The 20,395-nt window shown below is 36.1% G+C and overlaps 2 protein-coding genes across 4 annotated transcripts; one reads left to right on the forward strand and one right to left on the reverse strand.

Annotated features, from left to right (window-relative positions):
• The first annotated feature begins 776 nt into the window (after positions 1–776).
• Positions 777–4,100, forward strand: fgfr1op2 (FGFR1 oncogene partner 2). Of its 3 annotated transcripts, none has more exons than XM_081362814.1 (7): positions 777–916; positions 1,265–1,401; positions 1,482–1,599; positions 1,668–1,810; positions 1,890–2,003; positions 3,541–3,657; positions 3,753–4,100. In XM_081362814.1, the coding sequence occupies exons 2-7, from the start codon at positions 1,267–1,269 to the stop codon at positions 3,897–3,899; spliced, it is 774 nt and encodes a 257-aa protein (XP_081218940.1). In that variant the 5' UTR covers positions 777–916; positions 1,265–1,266; the 3' UTR covers positions 3,900–4,100. The 3 variants fall into 3 exon arrangements, with proteins under 3 accessions (XP_081218940.1, XP_081218942.1, XP_081218941.1); XM_081362815.1 differs by lacking the exon at positions 777–916 and adding an exon at positions 953–999; XM_081362816.1 differs by having other exon boundaries at positions 3,541–3,820.
• Positions 4,101–5,017: 917 nt separating this feature from the next.
• On the reverse strand, positions 5,018–20,376 carry tm7sf3 (transmembrane 7 superfamily member 3). The gene is made up of 12 exons (XM_081362813.1): positions 20,114–20,376; positions 17,146–17,300; positions 16,622–16,772; positions 16,385–16,505; positions 15,432–15,603; positions 14,538–14,715; positions 13,639–13,725; positions 11,530–11,610; positions 9,884–10,036; positions 8,094–8,191; positions 7,472–7,634; positions 5,018–6,253 (listed from the first exon to the last, which is right to left on the reverse strand). The coding sequence occupies exons 1-12, from the start codon at positions 20,184–20,186 to the stop codon at positions 6,000–6,002; spliced, it is 1,686 nt and encodes a 561-aa protein (XP_081218939.1). The 5' UTR covers positions 20,187–20,376; the 3' UTR covers positions 5,018–5,999.
• Positions 20,377–20,395: the final 19 nt, after the last annotated feature.

Raw genomic sequence — 20,395 nt, forward strand, 5'->3', positions numbered from 1 at the left:
CAACGCGGTACTTCATAGGACTGAAAAAAAAGGAAAATATACAAGAAATTAACATAAATGGCCGCTATTTTATATATTTTTATAACTCAAAATCAAACTTTATTTGCATTTGCTTCAGTACAAGAATATATAAAAAAATAGCAATAGATAGCTAATACATAATATAGAAAATGTCAATGATTAAATAAAATAATTTTATAACCCCTCAAATAAGTAAAGCTATTAAATAAGTAATTTAAACTTTAGAAGAAAACGATATTATTATTAATATTAATGGTATATTAAAATATTTTAAGATTTGCCTGTGCCTATGGTTAATTAAATAAAACACGTACTGAATTATCCATCTCACTGCTTTTGTGTTTCTGTGTGGGAAAGTGAGCCACTAGTGTGAACAACCTAAATGCTTCAAATAACTTTAAATAAAATAAAAAAATAAAAAACTTTGAAAAGATTCCTCTTAGTCTTAGGTTAGTAAATTGGACATTGGATATAAAATTGAGTCATAATCACAAGGCAGGATTAGTTTGCACAGGTAAAATCTGATTACCCCCTCTGGGTCACATTGGGGATTATAAACTGGCCTCTCTCCATTTATAACCCCCCTCAAACTCAGTTACTAAAAGAACATTAGCAGGAGCTTTATAATGGAATTTTAAAGGCCAGAGACATTTAGAGAATAATACAGAATATAATACGTCTCATCAAAGGGATTTGCGTATTTTACATTAATACACATTCATAATATAACTATTTGCAGTTTAAACATTCAGAAAGTTTGTCCATTGCGCCCTCATGTGGACTGTGTGCACGGTAATGCAGGAAGTTGGCGCCTACATCTCCCAGAAGTCCTTGCGCGTGACGCCACGACCCCGGCAACAGGAAGTGTTCTAACTGAGCCGTTGCTGTAGTGAAGGTAAGATAGATTTTACATTCGTTTAAAATTATTCACGGTGATATTAGTAAATACAATAAAGCAAAAAGTCTTTCTGGCTACAGGTCAGTGTTTATTTACACGATCTAACATTTTGGTGGTAGGTTTGTATTCGCAGATGCTAATGCTAGGTTTCTACCAAAACATTTGACACTTACCTTTCAGTATTTCTAAAATCAAGACATATAATGTCTACATTTAAGCCAATAATGGCAGTAAAAGAGTCTTTGATATGAAGAGTATCAGACTTTGCTTACTGGCTCTTTTTCTGTATTTATTAATGTAATCATGACACCTACTCAGTCCAAGTGTGTTTCTTGTGCTCTTCAGGAATGACCTGTACACTTGAGAAGGTGCTGGCCGATGCCAAATCACTGGTGGAGAGACTCCGAGATCATGACAATGCTGCTGAGATCCTGATTGAACAAACCACACTGCTGAATAAGAGAGTGGAGGCCATGAAGCAGGTATCATTGCTTGTTCTCAGTCTGCCCAATGAATTAAATCAAGTCTCATGACCTCATCCTCATATTGCTTGTTCTCTCAGTACCAAGATGAGATCGAGGTGTTGAACCAGGTGGCGAGACATCGGCCGCGCTCTACTCTGGTCATGGGAATCCAGCAGGAAAACCGGCAAATACGGGAACTTCAGCATGAAAACAAAGGTGTGTTTGGAGGGTTTGCAACTGAAAGATGAAGTGTTGTATCTAAATTCTCACGTGTCTCTCGACAGAGCTGCGCACGTCGCTGGAGGAGCATCAGTCTGCGCTGGAGCTGATCATGAGCAAATACAGAGAGCAGGTGTTTCGCCTTCTGATGACCAGCAAGAAAGATGATCCTGCTATAGTCACCCAGCTCAGAGAACAGCACACTAACGTCAGTCCCGCAGACGCTTTTGCTGAGATTTACCCTTGTGCTGGGGCTCAAATAGGCATTAACTGTGTTTATGTTGCAGGAGATGCAAGCGCACATTGAGAAAATAAATGAAATGGCCACGGTGATGAGGAAAGCCATCGAGGTGGATGAAGGGCGACTGTGTGAGGATGAGGAGAGAATCAAACGTCTGCAGGTGAAACGCACTAAATTTCACAAAATTAGTCATTTTATTTCACAATATAGAAGAGAAAAAGTTTTTTTTAAGTTTACGTTGAGTACATTAGGTCTGTTTAACAGTAGCATTCAAGTAAGAAATACTACATGTAAAATTACAACACTGCATAGCCTTCACTCTGTGAATGAAATATACACCGATTCTTATTAAAGCTACAGAAGTTATTCAGTGAAAAGCAGTGAGTGATTTTCTCTTTGTCTTTTGTTGTTTGATTAACATTAAAGACACAGACAGAAAATTGTATTTAGTAACGTTGTCTATTAGTTTTCACATTTTAGGTAATGTAATCTGACTACTTTTTGGGATTACTTTTGACCTAGACAGATTTCAGTAGGAACATCCTGTAACATGTTGATATAAAAAAATATAAAGAGAAAGAAAATATATTCTATTGTTTGCGAATTGCGATCAACAACATGAAGTGCATTAACCATTAAGTTACATAAGGAGTTCACGAAGGAACTGCGGTGGTTTGTGAGTTGATGAAAAGCTAATAATTAATTTAAATAATAAAAAATCTAAAATGTATTTATTTTATAATTATCAAAATAAACCACTTATATATATAAATATTTTATTTGTTTACCTGCATGTCATGTGACCATTAATCAATATCAGAACCGTAAATCTGAGGTACTTCAAATAAATATTTTAAGTGGTTCATCTGACAAAAAAGTCATTTACTGCCATTGTGTGAATATGTAATCATGTTATCAATAAAAAAAATAACTGTAGTCTAATTACGAGTATTTTAATTAAAAAGTATCTAATTTTTGGAATCTGATTACATAATGCAGATTATATACAATAAGTTACTTTGCATGATATATATATTGTCATACCAGGCCTATACTGCAGTCAATTAAACACTTATAGGCCTAGTTTCACAGACAGGGCTTAGATTAATTTTAAGTCCCCCTCTAGTCAATCATTTCATCCCTTTAAACTCATCTTTGATCACCAAAATGAAATTTTTAAACGTTTTTTCCTTGAAAAACAAGTCTTCATTCCTGAAAATATCTTGAGTGTAACTCGACACCCTCGCCTCATTTAGTATGCGCAGTTCTATGAATATGCAAATGAGCCCCGCCTCCACTCACTCAGCTCAGAGATCCACTGGTTGACGATCACACGTTGATCTGATTGGTTACAAGGTAGTTTGTGACGTCAGAAACACCAGCGATTTCAAAGCGTGTTTTTGAGACTGTCTTTGGTTCACTGCAGTTTTAAGGAGAAAATACTCAGCAATGGTGTCGACTTATGAACTTACACATGGTTTGTCTTAAAGCACATTAAAAACACCACATAGACATATAAACAACATTAAAAGCTGGATTTTCACCACAGGGGGGTGTGCATCTTGAGACAAAAAAAGGCCACTGACATATGCTTTCAGTTAAAACAGCTTAAACATGCATTTTAGTCTGGGACTGTGTAAGCGGGGGAATATGGAGTTGTGATATTATGGTTCATATGTTGATGTTGTTCTGTGCAGCTGGAGAATAGCGGCTTACGCGAGCTGTTGGGAATCAGTCGCGAGGCGTTTCTGGTGCTGAAGAGAGACGACTCGTCTGACAGCACGTCTCTGTCTCCGCTGCTCACCAGCACAGATGTCAGTCTGAGGAAGAGCTAAAGGCCAACACAGACTCACAGTTTACAAACCATCATTCACAGCTGCCCTACAAATCCCACAATCCTCCATTACAGGGTCATGAGGACCTCACTGCGCTCCCTGGATGCCCATCAGTGAGGGGTTTTGCAGGAAGAGCTTGTGGAATCTGGGATTCGATTACTTTTCCATCTCTCCATCATCATGTCTTCAGGCTGGAAAAGTCCAATGACCAAATTGACTGATTCAGCTGTATCATTTGTGGAATGACCTATAGGCAGATTGTGAATGATTACTTTACCTGAACATGGGACTTTGAAAAGGAAATGTCACAATGTGCCATTTTACTGAAAAAGCTTGTGTCTTTGCTTGTTGTGTTTGTAACAGTGTTTTATTTGAGTATGAGTGGAAATAGCATTGAAAGTGATTAAAACCGTTGAATGAGCAGTGGCTGTTTCATTGGCTGATTTCATTCAGGATTCAGGAATTTAGTGTATTTAAATATAGCAGTGCATGTTATTACATGATAATTATGATAACATGTTAATACATTACAAATATAATAACTTGTCCCACCTTTGAAACAAATGTCCTTTTCAGCTGCAGTATTAATCCACTGCAAACCCGGGTTATTATAATTGGCTAAATCCGAAAAACGGTTCTGTTAATTAAAATAAAGCTGAAATAAAATAAAATATAAATATTAGTTGAAAAACAAACTAAATGATTAGAAATGTTGCCTTGACAATATGAAGTTTAATATAAGTTTAAGCGTGAGCACCAAAATTATTAACTCTAAATAAATAACTAAAATAAGAATAAATAGCAATATTAAAATATGCATACTCAATTTTACTAAAAAAATAAACTAAAACACTGCTATAAACTCTTCTTTTTCACAATCCTGTTATTCCAGATGTTTAAACCCAATTCCTGCTTGACATTGGTCTCATTTACTATCGTGTTTCACTCACAATTACGTGCCAATTATGCAGAAAATGCTATTTTATTTTGACTTGAAAGATGTCAAAGATGATCAGTTCAGTGTTATTTAATATGCCAATAAAGCATTAATTATTAAACATTATTATTTCAGCTAGTTGCCAAGGCAACATTTCTCTTGTACTGTACATGTGTATTATGTGTTCAGTCTATAGGCGACGAGTAGTGTTTCTTTACAAAGTGACATTGCCAATTTCTAACACAAAAGAAAACCTTTTTCGTTTTAAGTCGTGTAAACGTGCCGTAAATCACTGAAACTTTAAAATGAAAACCGATTCAAAACTCTAATAGTATCTCCATAAATAAACTAATAAAATAACTCTGATTCTAATCTGTCTTGGAATAGAAAACAATATTATTTAGGTATTATGGAACAAATAACAACTTTATTAAACATTTAATTATAAGACAATTTTGTACAAAACAGAAATAATACACTGCTATCACTTAAAAACAGTTTCAACATGTAAAGTCTTCAATGCACGTATTAAATGCTTTAGAAAAATAAGATGCTTCAGTTTGCTTCTGTGAGAGACACAAAGATCACACGAAGAAACCCTGAGAGGATACCAGAAATTAATGACTAGGCTCACATGCCACTGTATTGCATAATTACCCATCATTACCGAGTCTGTTAGAGAGAGAAAACATTGAACTTGGGTTCGTGTCTCCATAAGAGCTACATATTCAGTTATAAAGCCATATTCAGAGTACACACTCCTCAATATTCCTCTTACACTGCATTTAAAATCCTAATTTTCGAGTGCAGCACTCACAATCCCACAGGAACTCGGTCTAAATAAGCTCATTATATCCATCATCAGCTCCAGCGAGGATCCGCAGGGACTTAAGACACAGAAAACACACACAAACACCAGTGGTTACCTTTGAAAACCTGTTCGTTCCGTCGGGAATCGCAGCGTCTTATACATTCATTTTAGTGGTGAACATGAAAAACTAATTGCATGTCTTTAAAAACCCTGACAGGCACGTCGTGCTGAGACCCTATGCTAAGTAGACACAATAAAAAATATTCTAAAAGATCTCCACTAGACAGGACTGAAGATGTGCACCAAGTTTAATGTTTCCTCTAAGCTGCTAAAATGCATCTAAAATCAGGCTGTGGGCGGCAGCTGCTGTATACAGTAGAGGTTATAGAACTGCTAAACATGACTAAACCTGGTCAGAGAACAGCAACGGGATCAAACACACAATTAGTGCTTTGTGTGTGAGTTTCTCCACATGGTCAGAGGCGTCAGGCTCTTAAAATCGAGCGCAATCCTAATGTAACGGTTCTCCACGAGCTCGAGCAACTGGAAGGATCAACAGTCAAAGGTCGAGGGTTAAAGCAGGAGAGGTGTGGTTTCGCCGGCCGGTTCCGTGCGCCGCGTGAGTTGCCGAACACGTTCGAGGACTCGGGTGGAGAAAGACGGCTTGTGGTGGCTGGGGTCCAGAACGTTGGTTTTCCGGCGCTCTCGTTCCTGCTTCCACATCAAGTACGGGCTCGGCGGGAAAAAGGCCCGAGACTTCTCCCGATAAAGCTGAACCACGATTCCCGAAACCCCCAGAACGACCCACACAGTGATCAGGATGAAATCTGGAGAAACATCAATTCAAATTCACGTTTATTTGTATAGCGCTTTTCACAATACACATCGTTTCAAAGCGGTGCATGAGTCTATATTACAATTTACAGTGATCTGTTATCAGAGGAAACTGTCTAAGTTATGCATTTCAGAAATGTAGATATACAAAATCACAGTTAGCTAAAAATGTATTATTTTTTACAATGTAATAATAAGGCCGAAACAATGAGCTCACAAGCGATTATGAAAATAGTAGCATTGGTAGAATATCAGACAAACTTCTTTAGTGGGAAACGGAAACTACAACACATATATTTTGGCGTTCCCATTTGCCCCAATTTCCAAATTCCATTTTATTATTTTTTTCAAATTCCGTTTTTTCTGTTTTAATTTTTCTGGATTCCGTTTAGGACCCTAAAAAATAACTAATTGTTTTCATGAATTAAATTAATTAGAAATGTTTTTTGATGATTAAAATTTAATTAAACCATTAAAATAGTATCCAGAAAACTCGAAAAAACAAAAACAAAGAAAACTTTTTTTTTATTTCATATATAAATTTTTTTTTTCTTCTCTCAAATTCCGTTTTTGAGGTTTCTGGATTCCATTTTAATGGTTTAATTACATTTTAATAATCAAAAAACATATCTAATTAATTTAATTCATGGAAGCAATTAATTAGTTTTTCTTAATTTCTAAGAAATGCATTCACTCCATTAGCTGGTGTGTTACAAACACTCACACAGCAGTGTTAACCAGTTAAGGGTCCCCTATTGTACGCCTTTCTGAAGTTTTATTTTAGGTTTTGATGTAGGTTTTGAATATATATTTGCGGTATAAGTACCAAAAACCATCTCAATATATTTTTACAGCTCCTTTCTGAGGAGTTCTGCCAAGAACAGATCGATTTTGGCCTGTCTACTTAATATTCATAAGCCTTTCTTCTGATTGGCCTGTTGTTTTCTGAGTGCCCCACCATTGGTGGGGGTGGTGACTGAAGGCGGTGACTGAGTAGTTCTGATATCACATTTATTTATTTATTGCTTTTGTCTGTGGATTGACTGTTTTGAAACTTATATGTAGTTTCATCGCCCCTAGACCTCTGTTATCATGAAAAAAGCCAGGAAATTTCAGTTTTGACAAAATGGGACCTTTAAGGTAAGAAGTATAGTGTAATAAATGTACATTCAATTTAAAATGACATCCATCAATATGTTTGAGTGACGTACCGATATCCTGCAGCGGGACCGAGATAAACGCTCGGCTGAAGTTGTTGTTGAGGAAGCGTTTCAGGACGTCCAGCGTGATGTAGGACAGACTGGTGTAGGTGTAGGCATTGACGGACAGGACCACCGCATACGCACCAACCACTCCACATGTAGCGATATTGCCCTGAAACACACAGATAAACGTGTGCGCATGTTGTTTAGATGTGAACTCTTAAATATCATAAATATAAATATACACTACTGGTCAAAGGTCTGGAATAATTAGGATTTTTAGGAAAATTATATTAGGAAAACATCTCTTCTGCTCTTCAAAGCTGCATCAAAAAAATTGTGTAATATTATTACAGTTTAAAATATCTTTTGTCTATGTGAATATATAGTAAAGTGTAATTTATTCCTGTGATCAAAGCTGTACTTTCAGCATCATTACTCCAGTCTTCAGTGTCACATGATCTTTCAGAAATCATTCTAATATGATGATTTGCTGATCAATTATCATTTATTATTCGGATAGAAAACAGTTACTTTAAATTGCAATAATATTTCACAATTATTACTGTATTTTTGATCAGATAAATGCAGGGTGAGTACAAGAAACCTCTTTTAAAACCTAAAATCTCACCTCTCTGGGCCACCTGATGAAGAACAAAGGAACAACCACCATTATGCAAGCAAACACCACCCAGAACACAGCATCGTTGTGGAATATAGGAAGATCACCTGGAGAGAGAGAAAAAAAAAAAAAAAGAGTTTAAAGGGATACTTCACCGATTAGCATTAAGCTTTGTGTCAGTGGAAACCCGGTAGTATTTTCGAGTGACCGTGCTTCCCTCCCTCATGTCCCCCTGAGACGAGAGATTTCTGTATTGTGTGTCTGGAAATAAACCTCAGATGACGCAAAAATCATCATTTAGCTCATCAGAGGCTCTTTAGTCCAGAGGCGAGAGACTCCAGCCAGTAGGAGGAGCTCGTCCCGCATGTCTTCAACCCGCCCATAGGGGGATCTCACCATAAAACACCGTCTTTTCAGTTTCCAGTCGACTAGTAGCCTAGCTGTATCATTTCTCCCGACACTGCCCTCTGTAACCGGGAGGCGTGGCTTGGGAGTGTCCTCGTAGGGCAGCGAAGCAAGTGCATTCTGGGAGTTGTAGTCTTTCATCCACATGAGCCAAAAATACATTTTCTGGCTTTTCTCAGTCTAGAAGGCACCAACTTCTAAAATAATTTCACATTATACTACATAAATGACCCAATTTAAATACACATTCATCTTTCCAGCGCTGAAATATCCCTTTAAGCAACTAATCGATAAAGTAAAAATTAATAAACAACTAATAATGAACATTATTGGCAACAAATTTGAATTGACGCTGCTGCAGGAGAAGCGCACAGCATTAGTTATCCTAAACATGAGACAATCTTTCATTTTTAAGGCGGCATGGAATTTAATCACCCCATCTTTTTATCTAAATGAATGATATAGATCATACTGCAAACAACTCCTCCAAGCTTAAGAAGAAAATATCTGTCGCTACTTGCGTTTCATTGCAGTGTTTCCCTTTCATCGCATTAAGCGTGGCTTGCCCTGTCAGGTGCTTTGACAGATCTACGAGCTGTATAAACGCATTTAATATTTAATAGCATTACTTACATTTTTCGGTTATATACTTTTGTTTGAAACTCACATGAGTATTTGCATTTTGTTGTGCTATCATAAATATGATTTTTTGGACGTTAAATGCATGTTTAAAGTGATAGCAGGTTTATTACCAATAACATTTCTGTTAATTGAAATAAAGCTAAAATATAATAAAAGAATAAATATTAGTTGAAAAACTTAAACTAAAATGAAAATTAGACTAAAATGTTACTTTGGCAATAAACTGAAATAAGTTTAAGCTAAAGCACTTAAATTTTTACACATAATGAAACATAATGAAATTACTAAAAAATTGACTAAAATTAACATGAAGACTAAAAATGTTAAAACAAAAGCTAATTCAAAATATCAATAAAACTAATATAAAAAATAAAATAACAAGAGGGACTGTTTAAATGTAATGTCATTACTATATCCAGATAACTGAATGCACATGTTTAATCTGTAATTTTATGGTGGGAAGGTTTTAGAATGTAATGTTTATATTTTAACTTTGCATATAATGTATAACATATAGCCTACATAGATACATTCCTCAGTTTGCAGACTGTTGGGAGGATGTAATAATTTTATTTTATTTTTTTAATGCTGAAAATAAAATTAAGCTTTTTAAATCTGATTAACCAAAGACAGATTAATCAATTATCAAAATAATTGTTGCAGTCCTGCATTTTACCATCAAGACTATAAAATAAAGAGATCATTCTGAATAGAAGATGAAACAACTGAAGGTTTTGAACATGATTTCTTACCGAGTGGAGTGAAAAAGGCAATAGAGGAGATGAGAAATCCAAGTATGAGTCCGACCACCAACACGCAGGCCATGACCGAACCAAACCGCCACCAGCTCATCACCAGGGCCACGCCCCCGACCACGCCCATCAGCGCTGTCAGAGCCAATCGGACTGGGGAGAGACGTTCAGGCAGGGTCAAACAAGCCGTTTAAAGGGATAGCTCATTTGTTATATTAAAAAATGTCCTGGCTCTTCCAAGCTTAATAATGGGAGTGACTGGGTATATATGCGTGAGTATATATAATATTATATAACTCTATTGTATTCGTCTGAAAGAAGAATGTCATATACACCTGGGATGGCTTCAGGGTGAGTAAATCATGGGCTAATTTTCATATTTGGGTGAACTATCCCTTTAAGCCAAGACTACAGGTGAACAGGGTAGAATTTTAACTAATAGATATAACGATACTTTCACAGAACATTGAGACGATAATTTTGTATATTTAAATATGCAAATCTGCTAATTTGCATACATTTCCATAATATAAATCTGAACATTGGATAAAGCCTGGTGCAGAATTATTGTATCATTTTACTGACATCACATTATGTCATCATATTAATAATATCATCTTAGAGTGATTTTGGATCTCTTTTTAATTATCCATGGATCAGAAAAAACTAGAAAAAAACAATTTATAAAGAATAAAATCAGGTGAATGTCTTAGGAACAAAACTCTAAAAAACCTTCAGAATATAGATAAAGGTTGGTGTGTGTGTGTGTGTGTGTGTGTGCGTAATAAAGCTGCTGAAGTGGAGCGTTCTGACTCGTGTGGCCTTTAAAGAGATGTATTGATAATAAAATGAATCTACAGACGCAAATAGATAACACTTAAAGGTTTCCCACCACTAGTCTGAAAGAAGACATGCTATGGTACCTAACTATACTATACATGAAAAAAATAAAACCTAGGATAGTCTTATCTTTAAAAAGTGTTTTAAGAACAAACTTGAGCTAATTAAAATATGATTACTCAGAAAGCAACTGAGACTCAACTTACAACTATCTCAGAGAATCAAAAATCATTAAAAAAAATTTTCTTCCTCATTTCAGCAACGCCTGTCCTGCAAACACACACACACACACACACACACACACACACACACACACACACACACACACACACACACACACACACACACACACACACACACACACACACACACACACACACACACACACCCTTCACATGCAGCGCATTTGATAGAGACGGACTGGTTTCACAGCTCCAGCTGAAATCCACGGCACATGACTGATCTTCAGAGAGTTACGCCAGAACTATAACCTCAATCCTCTGCGACGGGAGCTTGTGACGCATGAAGACATTTACTGCAGGCCAAACCAGTTTGTGTAGCCAGCTTCAGATATATCAAACTCGAAAAACTCTGGAAAAACTCAACTTCTGTGTCCAGAAACTATTTATAGATATGTAGACGACATCAGTTGAGCGCAAATCATCCAGAATGACATGAAACTAAAATACATACAGATCTAAGAGATGATCAGAAAGCTAATGCTAAATGTTCAGGCAGACACTAGCAGTTTTGATCTAACTCTACAGTGATTCAGTGTGTGTGTGTGTGTGTGTGTGAAGACTCACTGTCGTATTCCAGCGGTGTGGTTCTGGTGATCAGGATGAAGAAGAGAAACGCCATAAACCCGAAGCCCATGCAGAACAGCTCTGAGAAAACACGGGACATTTTTACTGGAAACATCAGGTGTGTTTATACATGCGCTAATTCTCATCAATCTCAATCAGTTTTATTCTGGTATCATTGAGATACGGTTACAGTTTTCATTAATAAGGTTTTATTCATATGTTTTTCATTTTCATCGTAATTTTGTCGTTTTTTAAAAATATGTATATATTATTTTTTATTTATTTTATCTTTAATTCACGACATGCGGACAAAAGTATATATATATTGTGACCACAATTTAATAATTCGTTCCCTTGTTTTATTAAATCATGTGCACAATATAATAATTTGTTCCCTCTATTATATTTAACTAAAACAAAGGAAATCAATTATTATTCAAATATTTTTATTGGGTTTTCAATTATAAACACTTATAAACAAGTCCCCATACAGTAACCCCAACATACACAATAGTAAATGACAGTAACCAAAATAAAATAGTAATAAAAAATAAAAAATAAAAACTGACACGTTACAGAGTTACAGAGCCTGTGAATCAATTATGTCCCAGTGTTTCCCGCAGGAAATTGTAAGTTAAAATAATCCAGAAATGGCTGCCAGACCGTATAAAATCTCTGGGTTGAACCCCTGATCGTGTGTTTCAACTTCTCAAGTTTCAGGTGTGCCATTACATCCTCAACCCAGCGCCTGTGTGTGGGAGGCATATCTGACTTCCAATTGCGCAAAATAAGACGTCTGGCCAATAGAGATGAAAACGCAATGGCATCTGATTGTGCACCAGATATCGCCATCCCAGCAGGGGTCACACCAAATATTGTGATTTCAGGAGCAGGCAAAGGAAATCAATTATTACAACATGGGCGTGATTTAGTAAAACAAGGGACCGAATTATTATATTGTGCGCATGATTTAGTAAAATGTGCAGATGTATTAATAATTTGTGATAAATTTAGTACAGCATTTTAATACGTTTTTGTTTTTTAACCCATTAACTGTTGATTGCCTTTTTGAGCAGAGAAGTAAAAATACACAATCCAAACTTAAATGGCTGTAATTCATTAAGACGTAAGGTCGGACTCTTTTTAAAGAGGACACATTATTGCAGAAGTGAAAGCACTTCAAAAAATTAAAGTGTTAAAAACTTTTTTTGCTTTTCTATATATTTTACATATATACGTTTTATATCTAGGCTAAATGAAGCTACTCTGGCATATCCTATTGGTATAAGAGTCATGTAAACCTTACCATATTATTTAGCTTCACCTAATACATTAACCTGTAACAAACTAAAAGTTACATAAAGTAACACATAAGTAAAAAACAGCCATTTATTTGTAATGGAGAGAGTGTTGAAATGGTAATAAAACACTGAATGGACTGTTTGTTGTGCAAGATGCCTTGACTAACATTTCGAGTGGAGAAATGTGACCCTGGACCACAAAACCAGTCACATGGGTATATTTTTTGAAATTGAGATTTATACATCACCAGAAAACTGAATATATAAGATTTCCATTGATGTATGGTTTGTTATGATAGGACAATATTTGGCCGATATATATATATATATATATATATATATATATATGCTCCAAAAAAATCGAAACATTGAGAAAATCGCCTTTAAAGTTGTGCATTTATGGTCGCGATTGTGCTTCATTCACTCACAAAAATAACTTTTATATATTTACGGTAGGCAATTGACTAAATATCTTCATGATCTTTACTTTATATCCTAATGATTTTTGACATAAAAGAAAACTGGATCATTTTGACCCATATAATGTTTTGTTGGCTGGTTTTGTGATCCAGGGTCACAAATGATGCATCTTATGACCCCTTTAAAACATGCTATCCATTTCAGTGTTCAGTAGCTATACTATATATTAGTAACTATAATATCCGTGTCAAACTTTAACTCTTCAAATCTGTGGCAAAGACTTTCCCAGACCTAAATTACTTGGGGTCTCTCTAGTAGCCTAGATCAACAGATATTAATAGCAGTAACATGGTGTGTTTCTAAATAAAGAAAGAAAAACATCACTTACCACATTTGAAGAAGCGATGGCCCACAAAACACACAAACAGCCCAGCCAACCCGATCAAAGTGAAAAACACTTTAGTGGAAACTCTCCCTGCCAAAATGAGAGATAAATCTGCTTTATATTTCAATATAATGCCATATAATTCTATCACAACAATATGAAATCGTCAATCAATCACCTTTTTTGTAGCACATTTAAAAACAACTGAGTAAAAGAGTCTCACAATAATAGCAATACATTCAATAACTTTCTAAACATGCATTCTCAAATATGTAAAAACAATTATATATTAAATGTAATATATATATTAAACAATAAATGAATAAAACACATTTAAATACCCAATCAAACCATAAACCTGTCACAGAAACTATTAAAGAACAATGTTTTCACGTATGATGTCCCCGTATAAAGTCCCCCTGTGGTGAAAATCCAGCGTTTAATGTTGTTTATATGTCTATGTGGTATTTTTAATCTGCTTTAAGACAAACCATGTGTAAATTCATAAGTCGACACCATTGCTGAGTGTTTTCTCCTTAAAACTGCAGTGAACCAAAGACAGTCTCAAAAACACGCTTTGAAATCGCTGGTGTTTCTGACGTCACAAACTACCTTGTAACCAATCAGATCAACGTGTGATCGTCAACCAGTGGATCTCTGAGCTGAGGGAGTGAGTGGAGGCGGGGCTCATTTGCATATTCATAGAACCGCGAATACTACATGAGGCAAGGGTGTCGAGTTACATTCAAGATATTTTAAGGCATGAAGAAATTTGGTGATCAAAGATGAGTTTTAAGGGATAAAATGATTGACGACAGGGGGACTTGATTCTTAATTTATGAATAAAATCACGCAGCACAAATCTACAGCGAATCTCTGCAGGGATTCGTTCGTCTTCTGACCTAGATCGCTGCATCCGTCCAGCGAGGAGTTGAAGCTGCAGGCGTAGGTGTGAACGGGGATGTAGGACGCCGAAGAGTTGAGCACTGGATCTCTCACAACAACAGAGAAAATCACACCCTGACCCGGCAAAGAGTTGAAGGAGAACTGCGTCCGGTCGCGAGAGGATAAAGTCACCACCTGAAAGAGTAGAATAAACTAATCAGTAACACTTCTCATTTGTTAACATTAGTTAATGCAACAATGAGTGAATATGTTTTACAGCCGTTATTGAACTTTACTTAATATTCATATTCGTGTTAGTTCACAGTGCATTAACTAATGTTCGCAGATGTTCACATCTTTTAAATGTATTAGTAAATGTTGAGATACACATTACCTAACTATTGTTGTTTGATAGTTCATGTTAACAAATGAAACCTTAATGAAAAGTTACAACTAAATAAATGATAAACTAAGGGTGTTTTCAGACCTGTAGATCATTAGCTTTGTTCCAAAAAATTGACTTAAATTGTTACAATGTTGCATTTTGAAAGAAGTTTCTTCTGCTCACCTAGCCTGCATTTATTTAATCAAAAATACAGTAAAAACAGGGAAATATTACAATTTAAAATAGCAGTTTTCTATGTGAATATATTGTAAAATGTCATTTATTCCTGTGATCAAAGCTGAATTTTCAGCATCATTACTCCAGTCTTCAGTGTCACATGATCCTTCAGAAATCACTCTGATAATTTGATGCTCAAGAAACATTTATGATTTTCATCATTGTTGAACAGTTAACGAGTGTGACTGGCGTGTTCATATTTGAATAAACAAACAAAACTAAGGGAACAAACGCACTAAGACAACGTAACAGAAGGTCGTGAGTAAGAACAGAGAGAGATTTCACACACTTTTCTGCTGTTGTCCTGCAGGTTCTGCACATTGGCCACTCTCTCCATCCCGCTGATCAGACTCTGCTCCGACAGGTCGCCTTCCGGGAGGAAATACTGATACACCTCATAAACCAGACGCCAGCGAGTACTCGAGCCCGTGCCCACATCACACGCTGGAGGAATCTCCCCTCTGAAAAAAACAACAACCATGATTTAGATTTTTTTTTAAATAGAATATTGTAGCATTTATTATAAATGATTTATCTATGCAATTTTTTTTTTTTAAATTCATGTGCCTTATAATCAGAATAACTTCCCCTCCCTCTTGCAGCAGAGGCATGACGAGGGCGGGGCTAAACCTGTCACTCACTTGAGATCAGCCAATAGCAAACCACAACCATCCAATCAATTCCCCACAGACAAAATCAAGCCCCGCCCACATGTTCTTCTTCCAGAGGCTGTTTCACTACATCTAGTGCAACTTCAGTTTCATGCCGACTTTAACAGAGGTGTTTGTGTTGCACATCACAGAAGACGATGATTTTATCATCCATTGATTTTAATTATAGGAGAAAGCTGGTTAATTTTTAGCTTTTTCTGCGCTATTATTGTCTTCTGGCTTTAAAATCATCAGGATGTGAAGTTCTCTCACATTATAGTACATCAATGACTCATCGGTCTCTAATTATTAGTTAGACTTTCGCATCCTTATCCAATGAGAAGACGCTTCTCTTTAATTATTTACAGGCAAAATGTGTTGCTTTTCATGTGATAGAGGCTTAAAACTGTGATATTAAGTACAGTGGAGGCAATCATGGATCGCATGTTGTACGTTCCAGTGTGGTATTTACTTTCTCCCTTTTTTTTTTACTTTTTGTTAGCATTTTTCAACTAACTGGTACTGAAACAGAGGGTTTCATGACCCTTTATAATGCCCTGATAAGTTCATAACTTTATTCAGTTTCTCTCACCTTTTATATCCGATGTTAGCAGGTGCAAATGTAATCGTGGTCTCGAACAAGTTGTATAGCAGGTAGATGTTTGGATCAATATCCAGTGCAAACTCCTGATTACACGCTCCTGGAACAGGATCTGCACACAATAAGACATTGCGCATACACACTGAATATTCTCTGTTCCAGTCAATAATAGTCTGTTAATGAGAGCGTTTGTGTTGTGGCATGCAGGTAAAGCGTTAGTTCTCTGACCAGTGCTGGTGTATGGCAGAATCACACCGATTCCTGCTGCGCCGCTCCCGTCGGGTGTCTTCAGGAACCAGGAGAGAGTGGTCTGGCTCGGGATCAGGGTGGACAACAGTCCAGCATCCACTGCTGTGACCGAAGAACCATAAAGAGGGACCTGTCCGATACACACATACACAAACACACACATATATATATATATATAAATATGCACTCTATATACGGGTTCTGAACAGTATTTAATGTTGACTTTAACTACGTGTCTGAACTTGTGTTCAGTGCATTACAGCTGCGTGACTGCTGACATTATGAATAGAATGCATGGAGGGGTGTGTGTGTGTGTGTGTGTGTGTGTGTGTGTGTGTGTGTGAGTTGAGATCAGAGCTTGTGATTAAACTCTCACATGATGTCTTGCTCACTCAACCCCCCCTGCAACTGGGTCAGCGGTGTGTATGTGTGTATTTCTTACTCGTGTATGTCAGTGCTGTGTGTGTGTGTGTGTGTGTGTGTGTGTGTGTGTGATAACTTACCTGTGAGTATGAGAGTGTAACATTGCTGTGTTGTGTGTGAAACTGCAGTGTTATGAAGGAAACGTCAGCAGGAATCCGGGAAACGACAGCTTGAACCGTCCCGTTCACTGGGACACTCACATTCTGGAAGGTTCCCAAAGAAAACACCACGCGGTCTGCAGAACACATACAAGAACATGATTGCATCTGTATCTGATTTTGCCAATATTATAATAAAGGTGCAATATTTGTCCCATGAAGCTGTTTTCCCCATTTTTATATATAAATATTAGGGCTGCACGATATTGAAGAAAAATTAAATAAACTTAAATTTTCTTAAAAATAAATTTTAAATTATATGACTAACATACGTGTTTCACATTCTTTTTGTGACAAGAACACATCCCTACAGCTTCTGACAGTGAACATCAGTGTTTTACTGTTGCATAAGAAGTGTTATTTTCACACTGGGGTTTAACACTTTAAAACCACAGGGGTTCAGGGTTTCAGGTTATCCTACATCAGGGTTATTTAACAACAGAAACTGAATAATCAAATGTAAAAATAAAACACTGCTTAGTTTTCACTGTGTGAATTAAATATATACTGATACTTATATATATATATATATATATATATATATATACACAGTGCAATGCATAAGTTAATGCACCCATGCTAAAGTTGACTAAAAAGAGGAATAAAAAATCATATTTTGGAAACTGAACTTAATGCCTTAATTTAAAAAATTAGGAAAAATCCAACCTTTAAGGACACCAGTTTTCTTTGTGAATGAATAATGTATCGTAAATAAATAAATGTTCTTCCTTAAAATACATGGTGCATAAGTGTGTACACCCCTATGTTAAATTCCCATAGAGGCAGGCAGATTTTTATTTTTAAGTATTTTTTTTTAAATTAGCCTTCACCATACCTAGAGATTGGCATGGTTTTATTTCAGTTAGCCTAATAGCTGGTTTGATTTGCATTGAGAGATGATCTTATGGAAAGTACCCCATGCCAATCTCTAGGTATGGTGAAGGCTATGTGATGATGTGGGGCTATTTTAATTCCAAAGGCCAAGGGAACTTTATCAGGATGCATATTATCCTACATTTTTTTGTAAAAAAATACTTAAAAATAAAAATCTGCCTGCCTCTATGGGAATTTAACATAGGGGTGCCCAGACTTATGCACCCTGTATTTTAAGGAAGAACATTTATTTTTTAAGAAAATTGGTGTCCTTAAAGGTTGGATTTTTCCTAATTTTTTTAATTAAGGCATTAAGTTCAATTTCCAAAATATGATTTTTTATTCCTCTTTTTAGTCAACTTTAGCATGGGTGTATTAACTTATGCATTGCACTGTATATATATATATATATATATATATATATATATATATATATATATATAAAACGGGATGTTTTTGCCCTCAATATAAAGAGTTCTTGCCCAGAGCTTCAGTTTATTTCAGACAGAGGAGAGACACGCCACTGAATGCTTCAAAAGAGGAAGTGGCTTTTGACAGTTTATGTGATTTGGTGTAGAAAGAAGGGTCAGGGTTGCTCTGACTTCCTGCCTGACTGTGAAATCCTACCCGATATAATCAAGTCATCTGATTTCACAATAACTCACACCTGCGGTACGTCAAAACACAGAAAACCTGAAACCAAACTAGAAAGATGCTGCCTTTACAGGATGTTGGACGCCGCTAAACATGTTCATGTTTTCCTCTAAAACATAATTTTAAAAATGTTTAACTAACAGTTTTAATGTCCGCAAAGTCTTTGTTTTGAGGTCTGCAGAGATCTTGAAGACGGAAATCACTTCACTGCTCTGGAAGAATCTCTCTTTCTCTTTTAGGAATGTGGAAATAGTTTCTAAATTGCATCTCATAGATTCTTGCTCTGTTTCATTGTTAAAAGAAAGAAACTCTGAAAGAAAATGCAACACTGCTTCATTCTTTCAGTATAATTATACAAATGTCTTTTTGCTGTGAAATATTTAATGATTTTTACCAAGTAAACGTGAGAACAACTTTTATATTGTTTTTAATATTTCAACTGGACTGAAGCAACTTAGCTTTACTTCACTATCCATACATCCTTTATTAGAAAAATCTGTGTCTCACAAATATGATCATCAAGATTTTAATGAAAGTTTGTTTGTTCATCTCTCAATCTTCATTGTATTGCATTGCATTATATGTTTATAATAAGACATATTATTGGCAGATATATGACGACTGATATTAAGTAGTCTGCTATGTTACTGTTATAAAGACCTCAAGGATTAAACCTGAATTTCATCTTACCTTTTGGCCGTATACATATCAGCATCTGCACCAATTTTCATATTTTTGCTCAGTTTGGGCCTCTGAATAATATGTTTTTACCTCCTACATCTTCTCACTATTTCATACTACGAGTCTACGAGATATAAAAGCCTGATGCATGTAACAGAAACATAAAAGACATATGCAAACTTTTTTTATATATATATTCTGCTTACATTTTCTATAAATCTTCCAGATTTTTCTGCCTATTCTTATTGCATATGTCATTGTATTATCTTAGACCTGTACATTTCTGAAATATGGACATTACTTGGAGACAGTCACCTCTGATTACAGATTAGACATGCATTTTAGGTAAAGCAGCTTTGAAACGATATACAAATAAATGTGAATTGAATTGAACATGTACACTTGGTCTCACAGTGGGGACTTACTGCGGTTTAGTGAGCTCTCAAAACCTCACGTACATTAGTTTAGTCCAGTTCATAAAGAATACAGGTGTGAGAGACCTCAGAAAACACAATAACAGCATAGAAAAACTAGCTTTTGTAGTATTATACGGTAAATTCAAGGGGAAGATCAGCATTAAGTTGGTAAATAATGCCTCATAATCCAACCAAATGTCATTTGTTAAACGTACGCGTTTGTATCTGTGATTTATGATAAAGATGTTTAATGTTTGTTTACTCACTCTGATCCTGCGCGCGCACAGAACTGACCCACGACAAGACGAGCAAAACCAAACATTCTCTCTTCAGTGGCATTTTCACGGATCAGTCCAGTCCGTTAACACGCTTTAGCAGCGATCAGATGCGCGACTCATGTTGAAGCTTCACATTTATCCTCCGGAAGTGTCACTCGCTCCTGTACTGCGGTACAAAGCAACAACTTATGAGAGAAACGAGCGTTTCGCCTGCTGTAGTGCGCACTGCGCAGGCGCGACTTCATGGCATCACGTGATCTCGCTTTGAAC

The sequence above is a fragment of the Scardinius erythrophthalmus genome (assembly GCF_964197995.2).
Source record: "Scardinius erythrophthalmus genome assembly, chromosome: 4".
Lineage (NCBI taxonomy): Eukaryota > Metazoa > Chordata > Actinopteri > Cypriniformes > Leuciscidae > Scardinius > Scardinius erythrophthalmus.

Bases quoted from the DNA above. Each gene is read 5' to 3' on its own strand.
- fgfr1op2 (XM_081362814.1), top strand. From the start codon at position 1,267: ATGACCTGTACACTTGAGAAGGTGCTGGCCGATGCCAAATCACTGGTG. The intron at 1,402-1,481 runs GTATCATTGCTT...TTGTTCTCTCAG, and splicing joins GAGTGGAGGCCATGAAGCAG to TACCAAGATGAGATCGAGGT. The intron at 1,811-1,889 runs GTCAGTCCCGCA...TTTATGTTGCAG, and splicing joins TCAGAGAACAGCACACTAAC to GAGATGCAAGCGCACATTGA.
- tm7sf3 (XM_081362813.1), bottom strand. From the start codon at position 20,186: ATGCCACTGAAGAGAGAATGTTTGGTTTTGCTCGTCTTGTCGTGGGTC. The intron at 16,773-17,145 runs GTAAGTTATCAC...TGTATCGGACAG, and splicing joins TTACACTCTCATACTCACAG to GTCCCTCTTTATGGTTCTTC. The intron at 7,635-8,093 runs GTGAGATTTTAG...TGTGTGTTTCAG, and splicing joins TCATCAGGTGGCCCAGAGAG to GGCAATATCGCTACATGTGG.